The sequence below is a fragment of the Ptychodera flava genome, chromosome 4, assembly GCF_041260155.1.
Source record: "Ptychodera flava strain L36383 chromosome 4, AS_Pfla_20210202, whole genome shotgun sequence".
In the NCBI taxonomy this organism is placed as follows: Eukaryota; Metazoa; Hemichordata; class Enteropneusta; family Ptychoderidae; genus Ptychodera; species Ptychodera flava.
Window position 1 is genome coordinate 19,113,254 of NC_091931.1, and position 17,752 is coordinate 19,131,005.

The 17,752-nt window shown below is 37.1% G+C and overlaps 1 protein-coding gene and 1 pseudogene across 1 annotated transcript; both read left to right on the plus strand.

Annotated features, from left to right (window-relative positions):
- Nucleotides 1-2,794: 2,794 nt before the first annotated feature.
- LOC139132147 (TNF receptor-associated factor 4-like) lies at nt 2,795-9,945 on the plus strand. Its single transcript, XM_070698536.1, has 6 exons — nt 2,795-3,142; nt 8,502-8,577; nt 8,911-9,012; nt 9,227-9,388; nt 9,658-9,729; nt 9,931-9,945. The coding sequence occupies exons 1-6, from the start codon at nt 3,135-3,137 to the stop codon at nt 9,943-9,945; spliced, it is 435 nt and encodes a 144-aa protein (XP_070554637.1). The 5' UTR covers nt 2,795-3,134.
- Nucleotides 9,946-12,868: 2,923 nt separating this feature from the next.
- LOC139131105 (TNF receptor-associated factor 2 pseudogene) lies at nt 12,869-14,450 on the plus strand (annotated as a pseudogene).
- Nucleotides 14,451-17,752: the final 3,302 nt, after the last annotated feature.

A 17,752-nucleotide genomic window follows, 5' to 3' on the forward strand; every position in this document is an offset into this window, starting at 1 on the left:
AACGAGAGTCAGTGTCGTTCTCACTCTCTGCACCGTAAATTCCCTCATCACACAATTTAGAACCTGCTTCTAAATGTGCCCAACCACAATTGATACAGCTCAACAAGAGGCTTTAAAATGTCTGTGAATTTTCTACTAACATTTATATTCATATATTAAATCACGTAACTTCAATTTCAAAATAAAAGCTAAATTCTATGCAAAAGTAGAACCATAATTTATCTTATAACTTGCGACCGGCTTTATGAACAATATTTGGAGAAGCCAAGACGACGTCTTTACATCTCCGATTCAGGAACAACTTGTCCAAAGTTAGATCAATCATTGGAACACGGTTTGCCAAACATTTCAGTGTCAATATTTCAATCAAAAGTATATTTAAATCAGTAAAACAAGTCGCAATCCAAGAAAACCATCCTGAGTATCTTGAGTCTATGTTGATAAAAAACTGCATCTCATCTCCTCAACATTCAAAAATAAATTATCGATTCAATATTTAGCATATAAACAGCGCCTTCCACCGCTTCTTGCAAGGTTAAAAATACTATCATCATCGTACACAGTTCACATCATTTCACATCACCCAGTGTCCTGACAGGTGTGGTTTTTTCCAGATCTCTATTACTTTTGTTTGATTACTTTTGACCAAGATTTTTTTCCGTTCCAAAGTCCAATATAATGTACGTTCACATCATCCTCGAACTTTCGCTAAGTGATGAAAGTTCCTACTGATATGCAAGTCATTTTTCCTTCAAAAATGCACCTGTATATATAGTGCGACCACAACAACAGGGATATCAGTGTCTAATATTCATTATTTGAATGTTTTCCTTCGATCGCTACACACTCCCCGTTAATAAGAGATAACAAAACATTGCCCGCTGATGACAGTCCATGTGTATGTATCGTACATATTTTTGAATATTTCTGATCTTTGTAAATATTAGGACAAACCGGTGACACTGTACAAACGTACACAGAACCGTTTTCCACTTATCAGAAATAACAACCAAACTGAACCTGAACCAATACACTTTAACGAGAAGTCCCATACAATAAATAATTTCCGAGTGACAATCCAAGTATACATAAAGTTATAGTGCATATCTGTCACACTGCCAAGGCAAATCTGGAAATAAAGTCGGAAAAATTTTATTGTGCAAAAACCCGCCCTACGAACAATATAATTCTTACATCAAAGCAGCTGTATCTGTTAGCGTAATTTGCAAACATATGATCCATTTTATATATTTTACGAGCATGTTCCTTTCCTTGCCTGCGAGTGAAGGAGCTGGAGTGAAGGCTCTACGCTATTATTAAAGCTTGGAAGTATGCCAGCTGATATATATGGCTACCCCGTGACGTTACGTGTGATGCAGTGACCTTTGTGACCTTTGAGGCAGGTCGACGTCATTCTGTCGATGCGTAGCGCGCAGGTCATACACGGTACACGTTGCATAAGTGGTTACAATCAAGGGCTATGACCGATAAAGTTTCATGGTGCATTGTTTGTCTTGTGCAATTTCTATTAAAATTGCGAAAGATACCTTTAGAGTTTGGAGTTTTGTTCCGATTATGATATTTGCACCGGTAAAACAGCACCTAACAGACTTAAATTTCCCAGCACCATGGCGGGCTACCCGAAACACTTATTTAATGACCATCCTGCTGATAAATTTGTGTGTAGCAAATGTCAGGGAGTATTACGTGAGGCAGTACAGACATCCTGTGGACATCGATACTGCAGGCAGTGCTTTGAAGAGATGATAGAGTAAGTATTGACTTTAATGTGGAGAAAGCGACCAGCATTTTCCTGTGTTTGTTCATGGAAATCTGAAAATAAGGTTTTGAAGAGCACCTCCTCTCTTATTAGAAGTCAGCTCCTCTCCTAGACTGGCTGACGTCTATAATATTTCTTTAGCACCATTCTTTCTCCTGCGGTTGTTGGTAGATTATGTTTTATGGTTAATTATATTTCCGGTTATTAACCCTGGTGAAGGTAAAAGTGATAGAGAAATGGCGCTAATCGATACCGTTGTATCGTAATATTCAACTGAATCGCTTCTTTTTTCGCTTCGCTATTAACTCTAATAAACCCGGCGTACACAGACAATGTGCCTGCTTCTGGCAAAACTTACACTCTCGCTATACGGTTGCATATACCAGGAGAAAAAATAATACCTCTTTAACCTGCGAACGACGAAACAGTCTTTCAACAGAAGTGGTGCCTACCCAGCTTGTATATCCTCTACCACATACATTATTGTGTATGTAAAAAGTGGGCGAATGGTAGCTTCTTTGGCATTGGCTCATGAAAGAGTCGATCAGTTGCAAAAATTAAGATTTGGAAGTATTAAAGCAAAGTAACAGTACTGATTGATTATGAATCCGTGCCTGAAATAATTTCCATGCCAACGTATACTATAGAAATAGATGTCTACATCTTGCTGTGTGTCATTTGCCGAACACGTACAAAGTGTTGTGTCGTATTGCCAAAGTTTGGTAGAAGAATTTATAATGCTATGAGTATCACTTAGGTGCTGGTCAGCTGCTTCGGCCTAGAGGGTAGTGTGTTTGTTTTTGTGATCGAACCACGTACCAGGTGCAAATATAAACACTTTAAATAACTGGTTACCATGCAGCGGTATCCAGGAAGTACATGGGACACTCCATTGCGAGGCAGTGAACACTACAGAACGAGGATAACACAGTGCCATGAGATGAAAATTACATGGTAATGAGACCTAAGAAAAAGGTACAGCCAATCAGCGAGCTGAAAGCGGACCTTACACTTATCACTCTGGTCAGTACATGTGTATAGTGACATAAATCATAAGTCATTTTGAAAAAGGACTAGTTGGACCCTAGTATAGACAGAGGGCGCTATATAGAACAATCTCGAATACATCCATGCATAATGTCACGTGGATGTTGCGTGAATTACTTATAAAAAGAGTGTTCCATTCTGTGATTCACAGTATTAAACTTCTACAGATTCATCATGGCAGGCTACTCAGAGTTCCTATTCAGGATCGCTCTACTGAAAAGTACTTGTGCAAAAATGTCAGCGCATATTACGTGAGGCAGTACAGACATCCTGTGGACATCGATACTGTAGGCAGTGCTTTGAAGAGATGATAGAGTAAGTATGGACTTCTAGATCACTCTCTAACTCAGAGTATGGAATGAAAACGAGACCTCCTTCGATCTGTATCAAATTTAAATCCACTATACAAAGGTCATTGTCTTTTTATTTCTCTGAACGAGAGTTTTCACTTTTTGTTTGAGTTTGTCTTCTTTTTCTAGCGAATGTCCATGCGCCTTCAATATAAATATGTTAGTTTCAAATTGATGTTATAAATCTACCACGTAGTTGGTCATGCTAATATGCACAATTTACCCGTGGATGGCCACTATGGTGACAGCAGAGACCACATAGCATTGCAAATATGATGTGACTGACCAATAATTAATGTTCTCCGTTGCGGCCATTTTATTGCAACGTACTCTTGCATATTATGAATCACAATCCGATGATGACCCATATCAGTTGTTATGATGACATATTTTCGAAGGTTATAATATTCAATAGTATCGAAGAAGGGATGGCAGGTATTGGTTGTTTATGTACATCACCATCACATAGAACCTACCCGGGCCGTTTCTCTCTTACAATGCACGTCACACACATACTTGGCCGTGTTTACAATCCGAGTACGGAGACTATCCATGAACTTTAGAGAGTTACTGCCTGTACAAGTCAAGTGTAAACGATTGTTACTGTGTAGCACCTTAGAGAAAATATTCAAAATATTGACTCCAAAATATTACTTTCATTATAAGTGTAAGGGAACAGTAGTCTGCACATTTTTGAATATTTTGACAGGGTTTTTGTAAAATATATGAACACTTTGTGATGGTAGTGTTCTAATTATTTTGAATTGCGACAACAGTATCTTAGTCCTATTCTCGAAGCTATCTGGCAATTGCAAATGAAGAAAAACTTTACTACATTTACTTGACAATTTCTAACTCTAAGTAAAATTTTGTTGATGTTTTAAAATCACGCTATGATTTTCTGGAGATACAATGTAAATTATTACTTCCATGACCTTCCGTTTACGAAAAAATACAGTGGAAAGTGATGGCAAACATATCCAGCATTCCTGTGAACTCTTACACTGGCACTGCATTAGCTATCACGTGCTTATCTTTTCAAGTCTATGATATATTAAAGTTGCAATATGGATCAGAATTAACAGTTTTAAACGTTTACATTTCGGCGGTGGACCCTTCCCGAAAAATCGGTAGCCATTCCACTTGAAGATTCGACCACTAACCGGAACGCGGAGGTGACTCTAATTAGAGTAATCAGATTTAATTATCGAATAAATTGCAGTTTTGGTACGTACAGAACTGCGTCCTGTTCCGGGGGTACGGCGCAGAATTTGAAACGTCATTTCAAGACTTTGATTATGCACGCATGCGTATTGGGTGTATGATAAAGTTCGCGAAAGTGTGGCGTGGTGTGCACGTGTGTGGACATGGCAGCGATAGTGAAGCGCTCTGGGCGATCTTTCCTTACCGACTCCACGAAAAAACGGAGGAAAGCAGCAAGAAACGCCGGCAAAATAAACATTTTTGGTCAGATTGATAGATGGAAGAAGATAAAGAGTGACAAGGGACTAGCACACCACGTTGATGTTGCGAGGTATTTAATCGATTGGTAAGTTGAATCCGGGGTTAGATCATTTTGTGGAGGGACCGTGATTTTACGTCCTGTTTGAATGTGTCAGAAGAATATCAGCATGCATGGGAGGTACTACTACAAGCGAGCGATAGCAGCAGTCCTTTAGTCATCGCCGGGGAAAGTTGTGGCCGAGGGAACGACATCAAGGCTCAAAGGTAGCCACCTTCTGTTCTCCGTAGTGTGTATGATCATATATTTTTTACATCCATGGTATGATGGAGCTAGAGCAGGCGTTACAATGCGATTTTGACTATCACTCAATCAAATGTTGCACATTTCTGGTCTGTAGACCATAGCCAGTATAGAGTTGGAAGGGGACTCGAACTCGGTCTGTAGTTAATCAAAGCATGGACGTCGTGAGTCCAGACGTAATTCATAGTGGCATGATTACGGTATTTCCATGTGATGATGTGGGCAAAACACAACCTCTATCATTAGAAGGTGTTGAATGTACGGCAACGTATTTGCTGTTTCTGTGAATACCTAAGTGTTGCGCCGGGCAAAACAAAAAGCGCCATGATTGAATCATGTCGAGAAGTCAAGTAGGCCAACGTCGGCCATGCACTAGGACCAGACGAGAGAATGTTTTTACCAATGACAGATCGACTTTGTCATTCTAGTATTCCTTAACAACTTGATTAGTATCTGAATGTCGTAGACTGATTTAATCAGTCTACGATTCAGATACAATGGTTGTTCTGACCAGTGTAAAAATATGCCATTCACACAAAGCTTGTTGGTAGAGTCAAACTATAAATAGCATATAAAGTGAAATTTGCACTGAGCACAAAACGGTACGTTGTGCTGACGATGGAATGTCAGTCTACATACCCATGATTCATGTGGCATAATACAATGAGAATATGCTGGATCAGAATCACCGAACCGCAAAGAATCTTCTGTTGTCGTCTACTCACAGGAATAATAAAATACGAATGAATACTGAGTAGTTTCAAAACATTTCATTGCGTTTAAAACTTTTCCACTACAATGTACTCTGCTAAATTACTGCTCGATAATGGTGATTCAGGACAACCATTACAACTTTTTGTAGTTGTTGTTTAAATTAAAACATGTTACATTCCACTGTCTTATGCAATCGATATAAAATTCGCAAGTAGTCCAGAAGGACAGTTGCTTCGACGACCATGGCAAGCTTCCCGAAAACATTGCTACTGAATTTGCTAACTGAAAATTCTTATGTCGAAAACGTCACAATTATCTTGAATAAGCCCGTCCAGAATCCTGTGGCCATAGATACTGCCAGAGATGCTTTGCAATTATAATTATATAACTTTTTACTCACACTTTAGTGATATGATTATGTAGTTTTCAGTCGTATAGGAGATAATGAGTATACATGTGTATGGTCGGTCACTGTGACATTGGTCGACAATATAAGTACACACCTTTATGAGCATAAAATTCTATTGATCAAGTATAAATGTTGTTTTCTGTGTCTGGTGTGCTCTGTCTTCTTAATTTGCATTTATCGGCTTATTATAATGTTCGATAATGCTGAAGACATAATCGAAAGAATCTACATGTCCTCCCAAAAACACGCGTGGTCGTCTGAATAAATGTATTCCGATACAAACAATATGCAAGTTAAAGGGTATTTCACTTTAATTTTTTTCATATTTTATTGCGTTTATCTTATTTTGGATACTCCTACGACGGAATATAATCAATAGAATGCCCGAACCTTAATTGATCTTAAAATATATAAGATAAAGTAAACCTATATTGTAAGCTTTTTAAAATGGCGTATTGAGTTTGGATCGTACAATACACATGGATGATACATACTGCGAGGATTTGCCCCTTCTTCGCCTGCACATACCTCTCATATACAGTGAGTATTTAAATTTTTAGCTCACGTGTTCACACACGTCAGTGATGTTTGTCTGTCTGCCCGTGAGTATGTGTGAGTGTGTCTCTGTCTCTGTCTGTCTGTTTATACGATAACTCAAGAAAGACTGTGGATTCAAGTCAGAGTTGGTAGACAGGTACCATATGCTAATGGCAAGAACTGATTAGATTTTGGTTAGTGTGGCTTGCATATTAATGAAGTTATGAAAATGTTTTTCATATAATGATTTCCTATGGAGACAGTAATGACAGCGTCGACATATATCAAGACATACTGAACAAAACTTAACAAAACTTTTCACTGATGACAATCTCAGGAACATTATGATGATATTGTGAGTGTCATGTCAATTGTCTGCTCATTTGCATATTTTATGGATTTTTTTGTAATTTGTTAAATATCTCCGAAATTCCTGCACTGAATTTGATGATAAGTGTTACAAATATTGATCTGATAGATATCTAATTGTACTGAGAATAATTTAGGAGTGTCAAGTTAATAAACAGTCCATTTGCATATTTAGTGAAGTTTTGTGATTAGTTACATAACTCCGAAATAACTGCACCAAATTTGATAGAATCTACTGAAGTTACTGATCCACCAGATATTTAAGTGTGCTCCGAAGCATTTAGTAGTGCGAAGTTAATTAAGTGTTCATTTGCATATTTAATGAACTTTGCAATTAGTGATATAACTCAGAAATTATGGCATTAAGTTCGGTGATGTCTGCTACAGATATTAATCTGATAAATATCTAATTGTCACGTGAAGCACTGTGCAGTATCAAGTGAATTGAGGGTTCACTTGCATATTTAACGGACTTCGTGATATAACTCCGAATTTGAATTTGATAAAACGTGCTACATATGTTGATCTGATAGATATCTAATTGTCTCATAAAGCATTGAGCAGTGTCAAGTTTTGTTATTAGTGATTTAACTCCGAGAGTACTGTGCGAAAGTTGATGAAACCTGCGACATATAATGATCTGACAGATACCTGATTGTTCTGAGAAGCTACTACTATGTAATGAACCTGTTATAAACCTTGTGAGCACGTTCAGTTCACATCTAGTAACGTGTAACTCATCATATCATCCTCTAAACTTGGATATCATTCATGATTAGACCATCTCATACTGCTCAATAGCAATAACACCTATCCCATATCCAAAATCCATGGGTCAAAGTTGTATTACTCGGTACTTAATACGACAAACACATAAAGCACAGCAACACGAACTAAATTCAGGTACTCATAACACAATCAAAGTCGCAAAAGAAAGAGATTATGGACCTCAGGTAAAACAACCAAGAAGGACACATCGTTTTCAATTTATTGTTTTGTTTGTGACCGCTTGACTTATTGCAAACTGGACAGAAGATAATAAATGAGTGAAAGTTAAAAAGTACGCGACATTTTGACTTTTTGACTTTTTTGACTTTTATGAAACATCATAATATAAGCAAAGTTCACGTCAAAGTGAGACCTCCCTGACAATGTGCAAATTATTTTGGTAACATTTTTATGATTTAGTCCGCATATAGATCCCCATTCCATGAGACACACGAAGAAACATTATCATAAGCATGTATTCTCGTCCGTAAATTTTGTGAATAAATCCATGTGCCAAGAATGCTGAACATGTAAACGAAAGACATACTGTTACATATTAAATAACATGTTGGTTACACTAAAGAGTAAAATAATGTTGGCTGTGGCAATGCGTACTTTTTAGTCATGCGCGAAAGAGCAAATAAAAAAACAATCAAAGATTTTAATGGAATAGTAAAATGATGGTGAAATCACTTGGAGTGTCCATCATCATGATAAGAGCGTTCAGAAAGTAACTAATGATTCTCCTATTCCAACACCCAGGGAAGGTTCTGGAAATAATATATGTATCGGTTGTAAAGAAGAAGGTGAACTGGATTCTCCGATCAGTTTTGATGAGGTATGGGCAAATTTTCTGTAATATGTCTGATAAGCAGCTTAAAGAAAGAGGGACAGAATATATTATTTTGATCATGCCAAGCATAGTTTCATGTTCTATCACACAGCAGGCTGACGTTGAAACGAATTTGACTCGCTCTGTAACACATCCTGTGTGTGACCAGCATTTATTGTAAATTCTGACAAACAGTTGGAAGTATGGACTTTAGGAGTTGTCGATTGTAGTAATAATACATCCTGGATATATGTAGGCATACTATGAAACTGATGCATAGTCTACGAAGAATTTTTGAATCTAACTTCGGAGATAAATTATCAATGTGTCATCCTGCAGATGTACATAGACAGAGCCATTCGGAGAGAACTCAACGAACATAAAGTGAGATGCCTTAACGAAAGATGTACATGGACTGGGCGCTTCAAAGAGTATGGTGATGTAAGTATATTTAGACGTTAATGGATATCAAATTTATTCAAACAGGAAAGAATTTAATTGCTATTGTCAGAGTATTAATTTGTTATATTATGATGATGAACATTTCAAAGCACTTTATTTAAAATACAAAATCAAATTGCGCTTTTCAGCCATGTCTCATAATGGCCCGTCTGCTTTTGAAAACCTGAACTTCATTGCTTGATCTCACCTGTAGCACGTTACAACCTGCCCCTTTGAGATGATATCATGCATCAAAAGTGGCTGCGACAATACTTTCCCGCGGGCACAGTTAATCGAACATCTTCAGAAGGACTGTCCCATGCGGGTGTTAAACTGTCCCCACTGTGGCCAGGAAACTACTAAAGTAGAGTCAGAGGTAAGGCGCTGTTACGCAATAATATTATTTCGTATGTATTCCACAACCCTAAACTGTCACATATAGTTGTGAACAAAAACTGTGAGAGTACAACCTCAACACACTTTACACAGACCCTCGATCTTCCGACTGCAGATGAAGATTACTGCACAGTTTAATGTAAATAAGATAACTCGTTATGCCTATTTTCCTATCGATAGTTCGATACTGCTATTAAAATATGAACAACAATAGACATTAAATGTAATCAAAATACTACCTTATTGCAGAGTCATTTCAGTCAATGTCCCAGTTATCCAGTACAATGTCAATTCTGTGAAAGAAGAATACCACGACAACAGGTAGGACAAGGAGTTTCGTTCTACCTTGATTGAAAGTTATCTGTACATACCATTCTCGAAGTGATATCAAAACAAGAAATGAAAACTCAGAAAATATATGCAAGTTGACGACGCTTTGAAGAGGTCAAAAGTCTGCTCGCTTTTTGAATTCCTTGTGGATCTGTTTTGCTAACTATGAAACATTTCTTTCCTTCAATATAGGTAAATGACATGTAGACCCTCACAATGGCGACTGTGAAAGAAAACTAGAATTCTGTGAGTTCCGTGAAGTTGGATGCACTGAAATGGTAAGATCTTGGGACATGACGCATTTTATTAAAATTTCTCAATGATGCAGTTTTAAAAAGTTCTCAAAGAATATTTATTAGTAATTACATGTTAAGAATTCATAATATTTGAACCTGAAATATTGTAAGACTTTCCTTTTAGACTGCGTTCACAAACAACGGTTGAGTGGGGGGGGGGGGGCCTGGAGGAATCGCGATTGAAATCCTTTTTTTTCAGATCCCCCTCAATACCCTAAAATATTTTCAAGTCCCCCGGCTATATGATCAAAAATCAATATTAGGATGCGCGCAAAGAAAAAATAAACATGTTTGGGCAGTTCTACTGGCAGGTGTTCAACACTTCCTCTTATTAGCAGTTTACAGAGGCATACTCCTAAGGCAAATTCTTGAATTGATTCGTTTGACTTTTTTGATAGTATTGATGGTTGCAAAATGGATGATACTATTTTTATATCTCCCACTGATGTTAAAAATGCTATTAGTAAATTACAATTGGGGAAATCGGCAGGGCCTGATTTCCTCTCGCCTGAGCACTTTACTTTTGCCAGCAAAAAGGTGTATATACTTTTGAGTATGTGTTTTACTGCCATGCTTTCTCATGGTCTTTGTCCTCATAGATTCTCTGCTACTATTTTAGTCCCAATTATTAAAGACGGAAATAGTAACATTACTGACAAAAACAATTATCGGCCAATTGCATTGTCAACAATTGCTTCGAAAGTCATGCAATTTGTTATTTTGGGCAAGATTGATTGCCATCTTCATTAATCACACCACCAATTTGGTTTTAAGCCTTCTCATTCTACTGACATGTGTGCATACGTTTTGAAAGAAATCATTAATTAGTATAGAAAACGTGGTAGCAATGTTATTATTACGTGTATGGATGTTTCTAAAGCATTCGATCGAGTTAATCACTGGACACTGTTTAAAAAACTGATCTCTAGAAATGTACCAATTTTTCGTAAGGTTTCTCCTTATCTGGTACAGAACTCAGAATATTTTATTCGTTGGGCCAATTGCCTATCTGACAGTTTACGTAGTCAATGGTGTTAGTTAAGCGGGGCGGAGTTTTATCTCCGAAGCTTTTCCATGTCTATGTTGATCATCTGAGTACAAGACTAGTTAATTCAAAAGTGGGATGTAACATAGGTGGTGTTTTCATAAATCACTTAATGTATGCTTATGATATCTGTTTGATCAGCCCTTCTGTCAAGGGAACTTAAAAACTGCTTGACATATGTAGCCACTATGGCGACCTGCATGACATGACGTTTAATACGAAGAAAACGCAATGCATGTTTGTCATTTCAAAACGCACTCAGATTGTATAAACTCCATCTGTTGATCTAAATCGTGTGAAAATTACATTTGTAGTAAAGAAAAAGGATCCTGGGTATTTGTTGACGGATCGGTTTAGTGATAATGAAGATATTGAGCGTCAAAAGAGAGCATTATATGTATCTGCAAATATGCTCTTGAGGAAATTTTCTTTATGTTCTGTGAATGTAAAGTGTAATCTTTTCAAAGCATATTGTTATCAATTATATGGTGGTAATCTGTGGGTTAATTATACTGCTGGTGTCTTGAAAAAAGTGAAAGTTGGTTACAATAATGCAGCTCGCATTTTTCTGGGCTATGAGAGACGCAGTAGTGCAAGCTCTATGTTTGTTTCTAATAGGATTGATAGTTTTGATGCTCTTTTACGAAAGCAAATGTATAGTCTGATGAAAAGAATATCTTACAGTGAAAATACAATTGTAAGAATGGTTAATGATGTACTGTTTTACAGTTCTGACTTGCGTAACCTGTGGAGAAAGTCGATCTTTCATGGTTAGTGAATGATATTTATATATGGATAGTATATCCAACGCCAGTTATGTTTTTTGTATCACAGTATCTGTATTTCCTTTGTGTAATTTATATGGACGAATGTAGTTCGAAATAAACAAGCATATATATTTTTTTTCGATGAAAATGTGAAAATTTGGAAAATCAAGGATGGTACCTCCCATCTTTTTCTTAAATATTTGATTATTCTCGTATGACAGAATTCAAAAATCCCTGATAACTTTCAAGTCTCCTGGTCTTCCATGTGTTGTTTTCTGGTCTGATCTTCAGTGTGCAAGCATGTTTCACTGTCATGAGCATCACATCTTCTTCAACTAATTTATGGTCAGAGCTATCTCTATCACCGCCGGTATGCAGTGATAGTGACACTGCCCGTAGCTGTATTAACTTTGATAATTTTGACAATAATTTTGTTCAGTTTATACAACTGCGTTCTTTTCCTACTTCCTACAGCTTGTTGATCTGCCAACACAGCCTGTGTATGTGTACCATGCATTTTATCATCGACAAATGACTTTCTGTCTGGACTTTAATTCAATTATCACCCAAATATTCATATATGCAGGCTTTAGTCGACAAACTCAATATTGTGTGTTTCAGCATGTTGTAAGGAGACAGCAAGAAACTGTATTTGATAAGTGCATAGAAATATCAAAAACATTATCATTAGTTGCAGCTTCTGCCTCGATATTAGGCCTATATACTTGGTTTTTCGTAATTTTTAGATTTTTTTGAAATAAAAGTAATGAAATGCGACAAAATGTTATAGATCTTCTTAATTATTACTAACATTAGAAAAATGGATGACATTAAAATGTTATTAAATTTTCTTTGAATTACCCATCAAACTTGGAACGTAAAACAAGGGAACCAACATATTTTCAAGTCCCCCTAGCAGAGCAAAACTTTCAAGTTCCCTCCTCTACTGTCCAAAAATTTCTGAATCCCTCTCAATTTCTCCAGTCCCCCTAACTGTTTTATGAACGCAGCCTTGGCAAAATACATTTCTGATGTTTTAAAACACGTAAACTTTAGCTACGACATCATCGTTAAACGCAAGCAAGGTGACTTTAAAGGGTAATAAGGTCTGCCACACTGACCTATATCGTGTTCCAGACTATCAGACATGTGTGCCTGAACATGTATATTAAAACTTACCTTGAACAGGATATCAGAATTCAAGCTTTAGAAATGTCTTCGTATGACGGAGTTTTTGCTTTGGAAGATCTCCGACTTCACTCGTAAACGAAACGATGCAATGAGCGGACGAACTAAATCCATCTACTCTCCGTGTTTCTATACAAGTCGTCATGGTTACAAGATGTGTGCTCGAGTTTGCCTGAATGGAGACGGAATAGGGAAGGGTAATCACGTGTCACTGTTTTTTTGTCATCATGAAGGGACCCTTTGATGCCCTTCTTGACTGGCCATTCAGACAGAAGGTCACCTTCATATGGCTGGACCAGAACAACAGAGAACACGTCATCGATGCATTCAGACCTGATCCCACTTCAACTTCTTTTCAAAGACCAAAGAACGATTTGAACATTTCAAGTGGATGCCCTCTGTTCATGCCGCTTTCACAGATAGACAGTACACGTCATGCATATATGAAGGATGATACAGCCTTCTTGAAGATTACCGTCAGTAATCACTGCAGCGACCTCGAAAGTGACGGCCCTGATTTATCCCATTTCCAGCGTGAGCAGTTTAAACAACCCCGGTCCAGTCGAATCAGACGGGCACCCATGTCATTGTAGTAAGTTTACTACCGGTTCTCTTTACGCAGTGGAAGGAATAGATAGCGCCAAAACTAACGGGTGACAACAGGAAGAGTATATTAAGGGAACAAGCATTTTTAACGGCAGGGGACCAGAAGAGAGATTACTGTATATGTACTGCAGATTATTATGTAATGCACCACCACATAAAGTTGGTACTGTCTCTCAGTAATGTGTATACGAGAAAAATAATTTCTATTCAAAATTCAATTTTGGCAGTATTAATTGTATATTATATTGATCCTACTTCCTACATTTTATTATTTTCCATAATATTACGAAATGCTAACAATGAACTCCTTGTCCAACCGCTAAAAACCTACTTACAGCTTGAAGGAAGAATGTCATAAGCCGTGAAATAACCATGCAAATTAGTCACGTGTCCATTCAATAACCTTTCGGTATTTTCATGCTAAATTATGCAAATGAGTATCAAATTTGGCGGACTACATTATACTTTGTAAAAATTTTCGTTTGCTGTATATTGAAACCAGCTCGATGGAGAACAGGTATCATTTTAAATGCATCAGCGGACTTTTTGGATTTATCAGTCTAAGCTGACTTGAGTTTGTCCAACTCTGGCCAGGTCAATGGCACCAGCTGAAAAGCACATAAAATGACAATCATGAGAGAGTATGAAAATTGTGTATTCCTGGCTACATTTTACCAAATTGTAAAAAACTGAGCACAGTGACCTACCGACTTGTTTATTTTAAAAATATAAGACATATACAATTTAGATGCTACTTATAAATGTTTTACAAAAGTTAAAATATTCCATCAAATCAATGTTTTAATCTCTGAAATTTTGGGTGTAATAATGGCAAATTTGGTAAAAAAATAAATGATTCCATTTAGTCACACATTTTTCATTTAAATTAGAGTCTTTACTGTTCAAAGTTTTGTGTTATTGTACGATGAGATGTTAAAATTTCATTCACTGCAAGAATTTGAAATGAATGGTTTTATATATTCCTTGATTTTAAGTGATTAAAAAAACTGTGATTTTTCATCGTACATTTGAATAAGATCAAGCATGGTGACCCCATCTTTTTTCTCTAATATTTGATTGTTCTCATATGCCAGAATTCAAAAATCCATGGTAACTGTTAGTCCCCTAGTCTTCTATGTGTTGCTCTCTGGCCGGATCTTGTGTTCACTGTCAATTCAGTGTCCTATGACTGAAACCTTCTTAAACTACATCAGAGTCAGAGCTACCACTGTCACTTCCAGTATGCAGTAGCAGGGCAGTAGCTGTATTAATTTATTTTAACAATATTTTTGTTCAGTTTATACAATTGTGCTCTGGTTCTACTCGCTATGTAGCATTTTGAGCTGTCCAGTATTCAGCTTGCCAACACAGCCTATACGTGTACAGAGCATTTAAATCATTGACAAAAAATTTCGGTCTGAACTCTAATTCAATTATCACCAATATTTAGACAAACGGGCTTTGTTGACAAACTGTATATTGTGTTTTTCAGCATGCTGCAGAGAGACATCAAGAAACTGTGTTCATAGAAGTATTGAAAAAATTATCAACAATTGCAGCTCCTGTCCCATTACAAGGCTAACTTGTTGTTTTTACGAAATTTACTGGCATTCATACATGTTTAGATATTTTCAAGATTAAAGTCAGTAAATGCGACAAAACGATTCTAGATTTTGTTTACGTAGCAAACTTGCTAAATACATAGACGAAATGAAATGAAATGAACGACACACGCCCTATGATTGGCTAGACGCTGCAATGTTCGTTCTTTTCGTATGCAATCCTTTGTTCTGATTGGCTGAACGAAAACGACGAAACAGTTTTTGCTCCTTTCGTTCACATTCTTTTTTCTTGATTGGCTGAACGAAAGTGACGAAATATTTGCATATTAATTTTTTTCTGATGGAAAAAATGAGCTATTGTCGTTTCTCAAACTTTTTGCGCCTCGCTATTATTATATATTCACCATGTAATAACTCCCGTCATTGAAATACAAGGAGTAACAGTGAACACAGATTGAACAGAGTTCATTCACGATGACCTCCATTCAGCTCGTGTCATGAAAGTATTTCAATGCGTGCTCAGTTTTCTTCCTTGCATTTCGAAGGCGGGCGGAATTACACGGTGAACATATAATGAGAGCGAGGCGCCAGCATTTTGGTATGCAGCTTGCCCTTCAATACAGACAAAATGAATATGCAAATATTTCGTCACTTTCGTTCAGCCAATCAAGAAAAAGAATGTGAACGAAAGGAACGAAACTCTGTGGTCGTTTTCGGTCAGCCAATCACAACAAGGATTGCACACGAAAAGAACGAACATTGCAGCGTCTAGCCAATCATAAGGTGTGTATCGTTCCTTCCGTTTCGTTTCGTCCATGCATTTAGCAAATTCGCTATTATTACTAACATTAGAACCATTGGACGACATCAAACTGTTGGAGCCAAATATTATCAGGTCCCCCTATAGGCAGAGCAAAACTTTCAAGTCCCCCTACTCCTAAAATTTTCGAATCCCAACTCTGAATTTCTCCAGCCCCCCTCCCCCCCCCCCCACCAATGTTTTAATGCGGCCTTAGCTAAGATGTTTATCTATCAGCCAGTCAGTCTGTCCGTTCAGTCCGTTGGGCGGGACCATCACTTTAAAGGATTAAAAGGCTTGATTGAAATACGGTCTCAGTAATATTTACAAAGGGATGTTACACGCATCTCTTCTTTCAAAAATTCAGAAGCTTGACCAGTGTTTAGAAGATAGCCACCCTTGCATGAAATTGAAATGTCATCACAGTGTGTTGCTCAAATTTCTCCATACTTCGCTCTAAGTTAGATATCTCAGTTATTCTTGCCATAATCCGCCTCCTGTACAGATGTAAATAAAAAGGGCATTACTGTTTAAAATTATGCAACGGTGAGAAGTGAAACTGCTGCTCTTAGGCAATATAAATGTTTTGATAATCACTTTGCAGGATGACATATCCTAAAATATTACATGAAATTTTACTTTCAATATTGACCAATATAATGATGATCAACATCAAAGTACCTTTATCACATACATTCTTCTAACGAGACCACGCCTCATATTCATGAATAGGTGCTTAGACTATACGTTTTTGACTGACTAACATGCCAACAGTATAAATTAATGAGACAAACTGTCATTGTGGTATTTCTCTCGATGTCTATATTTGTTTTGATACTTTGAAATTTAAATTACTGTTGCAACACAACTGTGATGTTTTGGTACTGATGTTTTTTGTGTTTTTTCGAATATTTACATTGATAGCATTGTCGATTTCTTTAAAATATATTTTTGTATCTCTAAAAGCTTTTATAATGATATATTCCCGTCGTTAGTACATGTAATCTTTTAAGTTCACAACAAAGGACAACATTCGTTACATTTACTTTTCTGCGGCTGTTGCTAGATTCTGTTTCATGGTTTATAATATTTCCGGTTATTAACCCTGGTGAAGGTAAAAGTGATAGAGAAATGGAGCTAATCGATGCCGTTGTATCGTAATATTCAACTTAATTCTTCTTTTTTCCATTTGCTATTACCTCTAATGAACCCGGCTTACGAAGACAATATACTGGGACTACATGCAGTACCTGCTTCTGGCAAAACTTACATTCTCACTATAGGCTGCATATACCAGGGGTAAAAAACAATACGTCCGTAACCTTCGATCGAAGAAACAGTCTTTCAACAGAAGTGGTGGCATCCCCTGGCCAGCTTGTATATCCTTTACCACATACGTTATTGTGTATGTAAAAAAGTGTATTCTTCCTCTGTACACTTGGCAATATTTGAAACAGGTTGAGAACATTTAAAACCGAAGCGTCTGATGTATACCACTTACATGTATACAAGAACATATGGTACAAAGCCATAGTCAAATTTCCCCTTGCCTCGGTGTGAAAATCAAGTGAACCGCTGACTGTAGGGAAAGACATGACGAGGAGCTGCTGGTAAGTCCTCTATTCCTCATCACTGGCGGCGCTCTTAAGGTAGTATACGCCTCGAAAGTGAAAGACTTTCGCTCAAACTTTCCTAAATGAATTTTTTCAATCATTCTCTTTCAAGGTCAGGAATAAAAATTGGGGTAACCG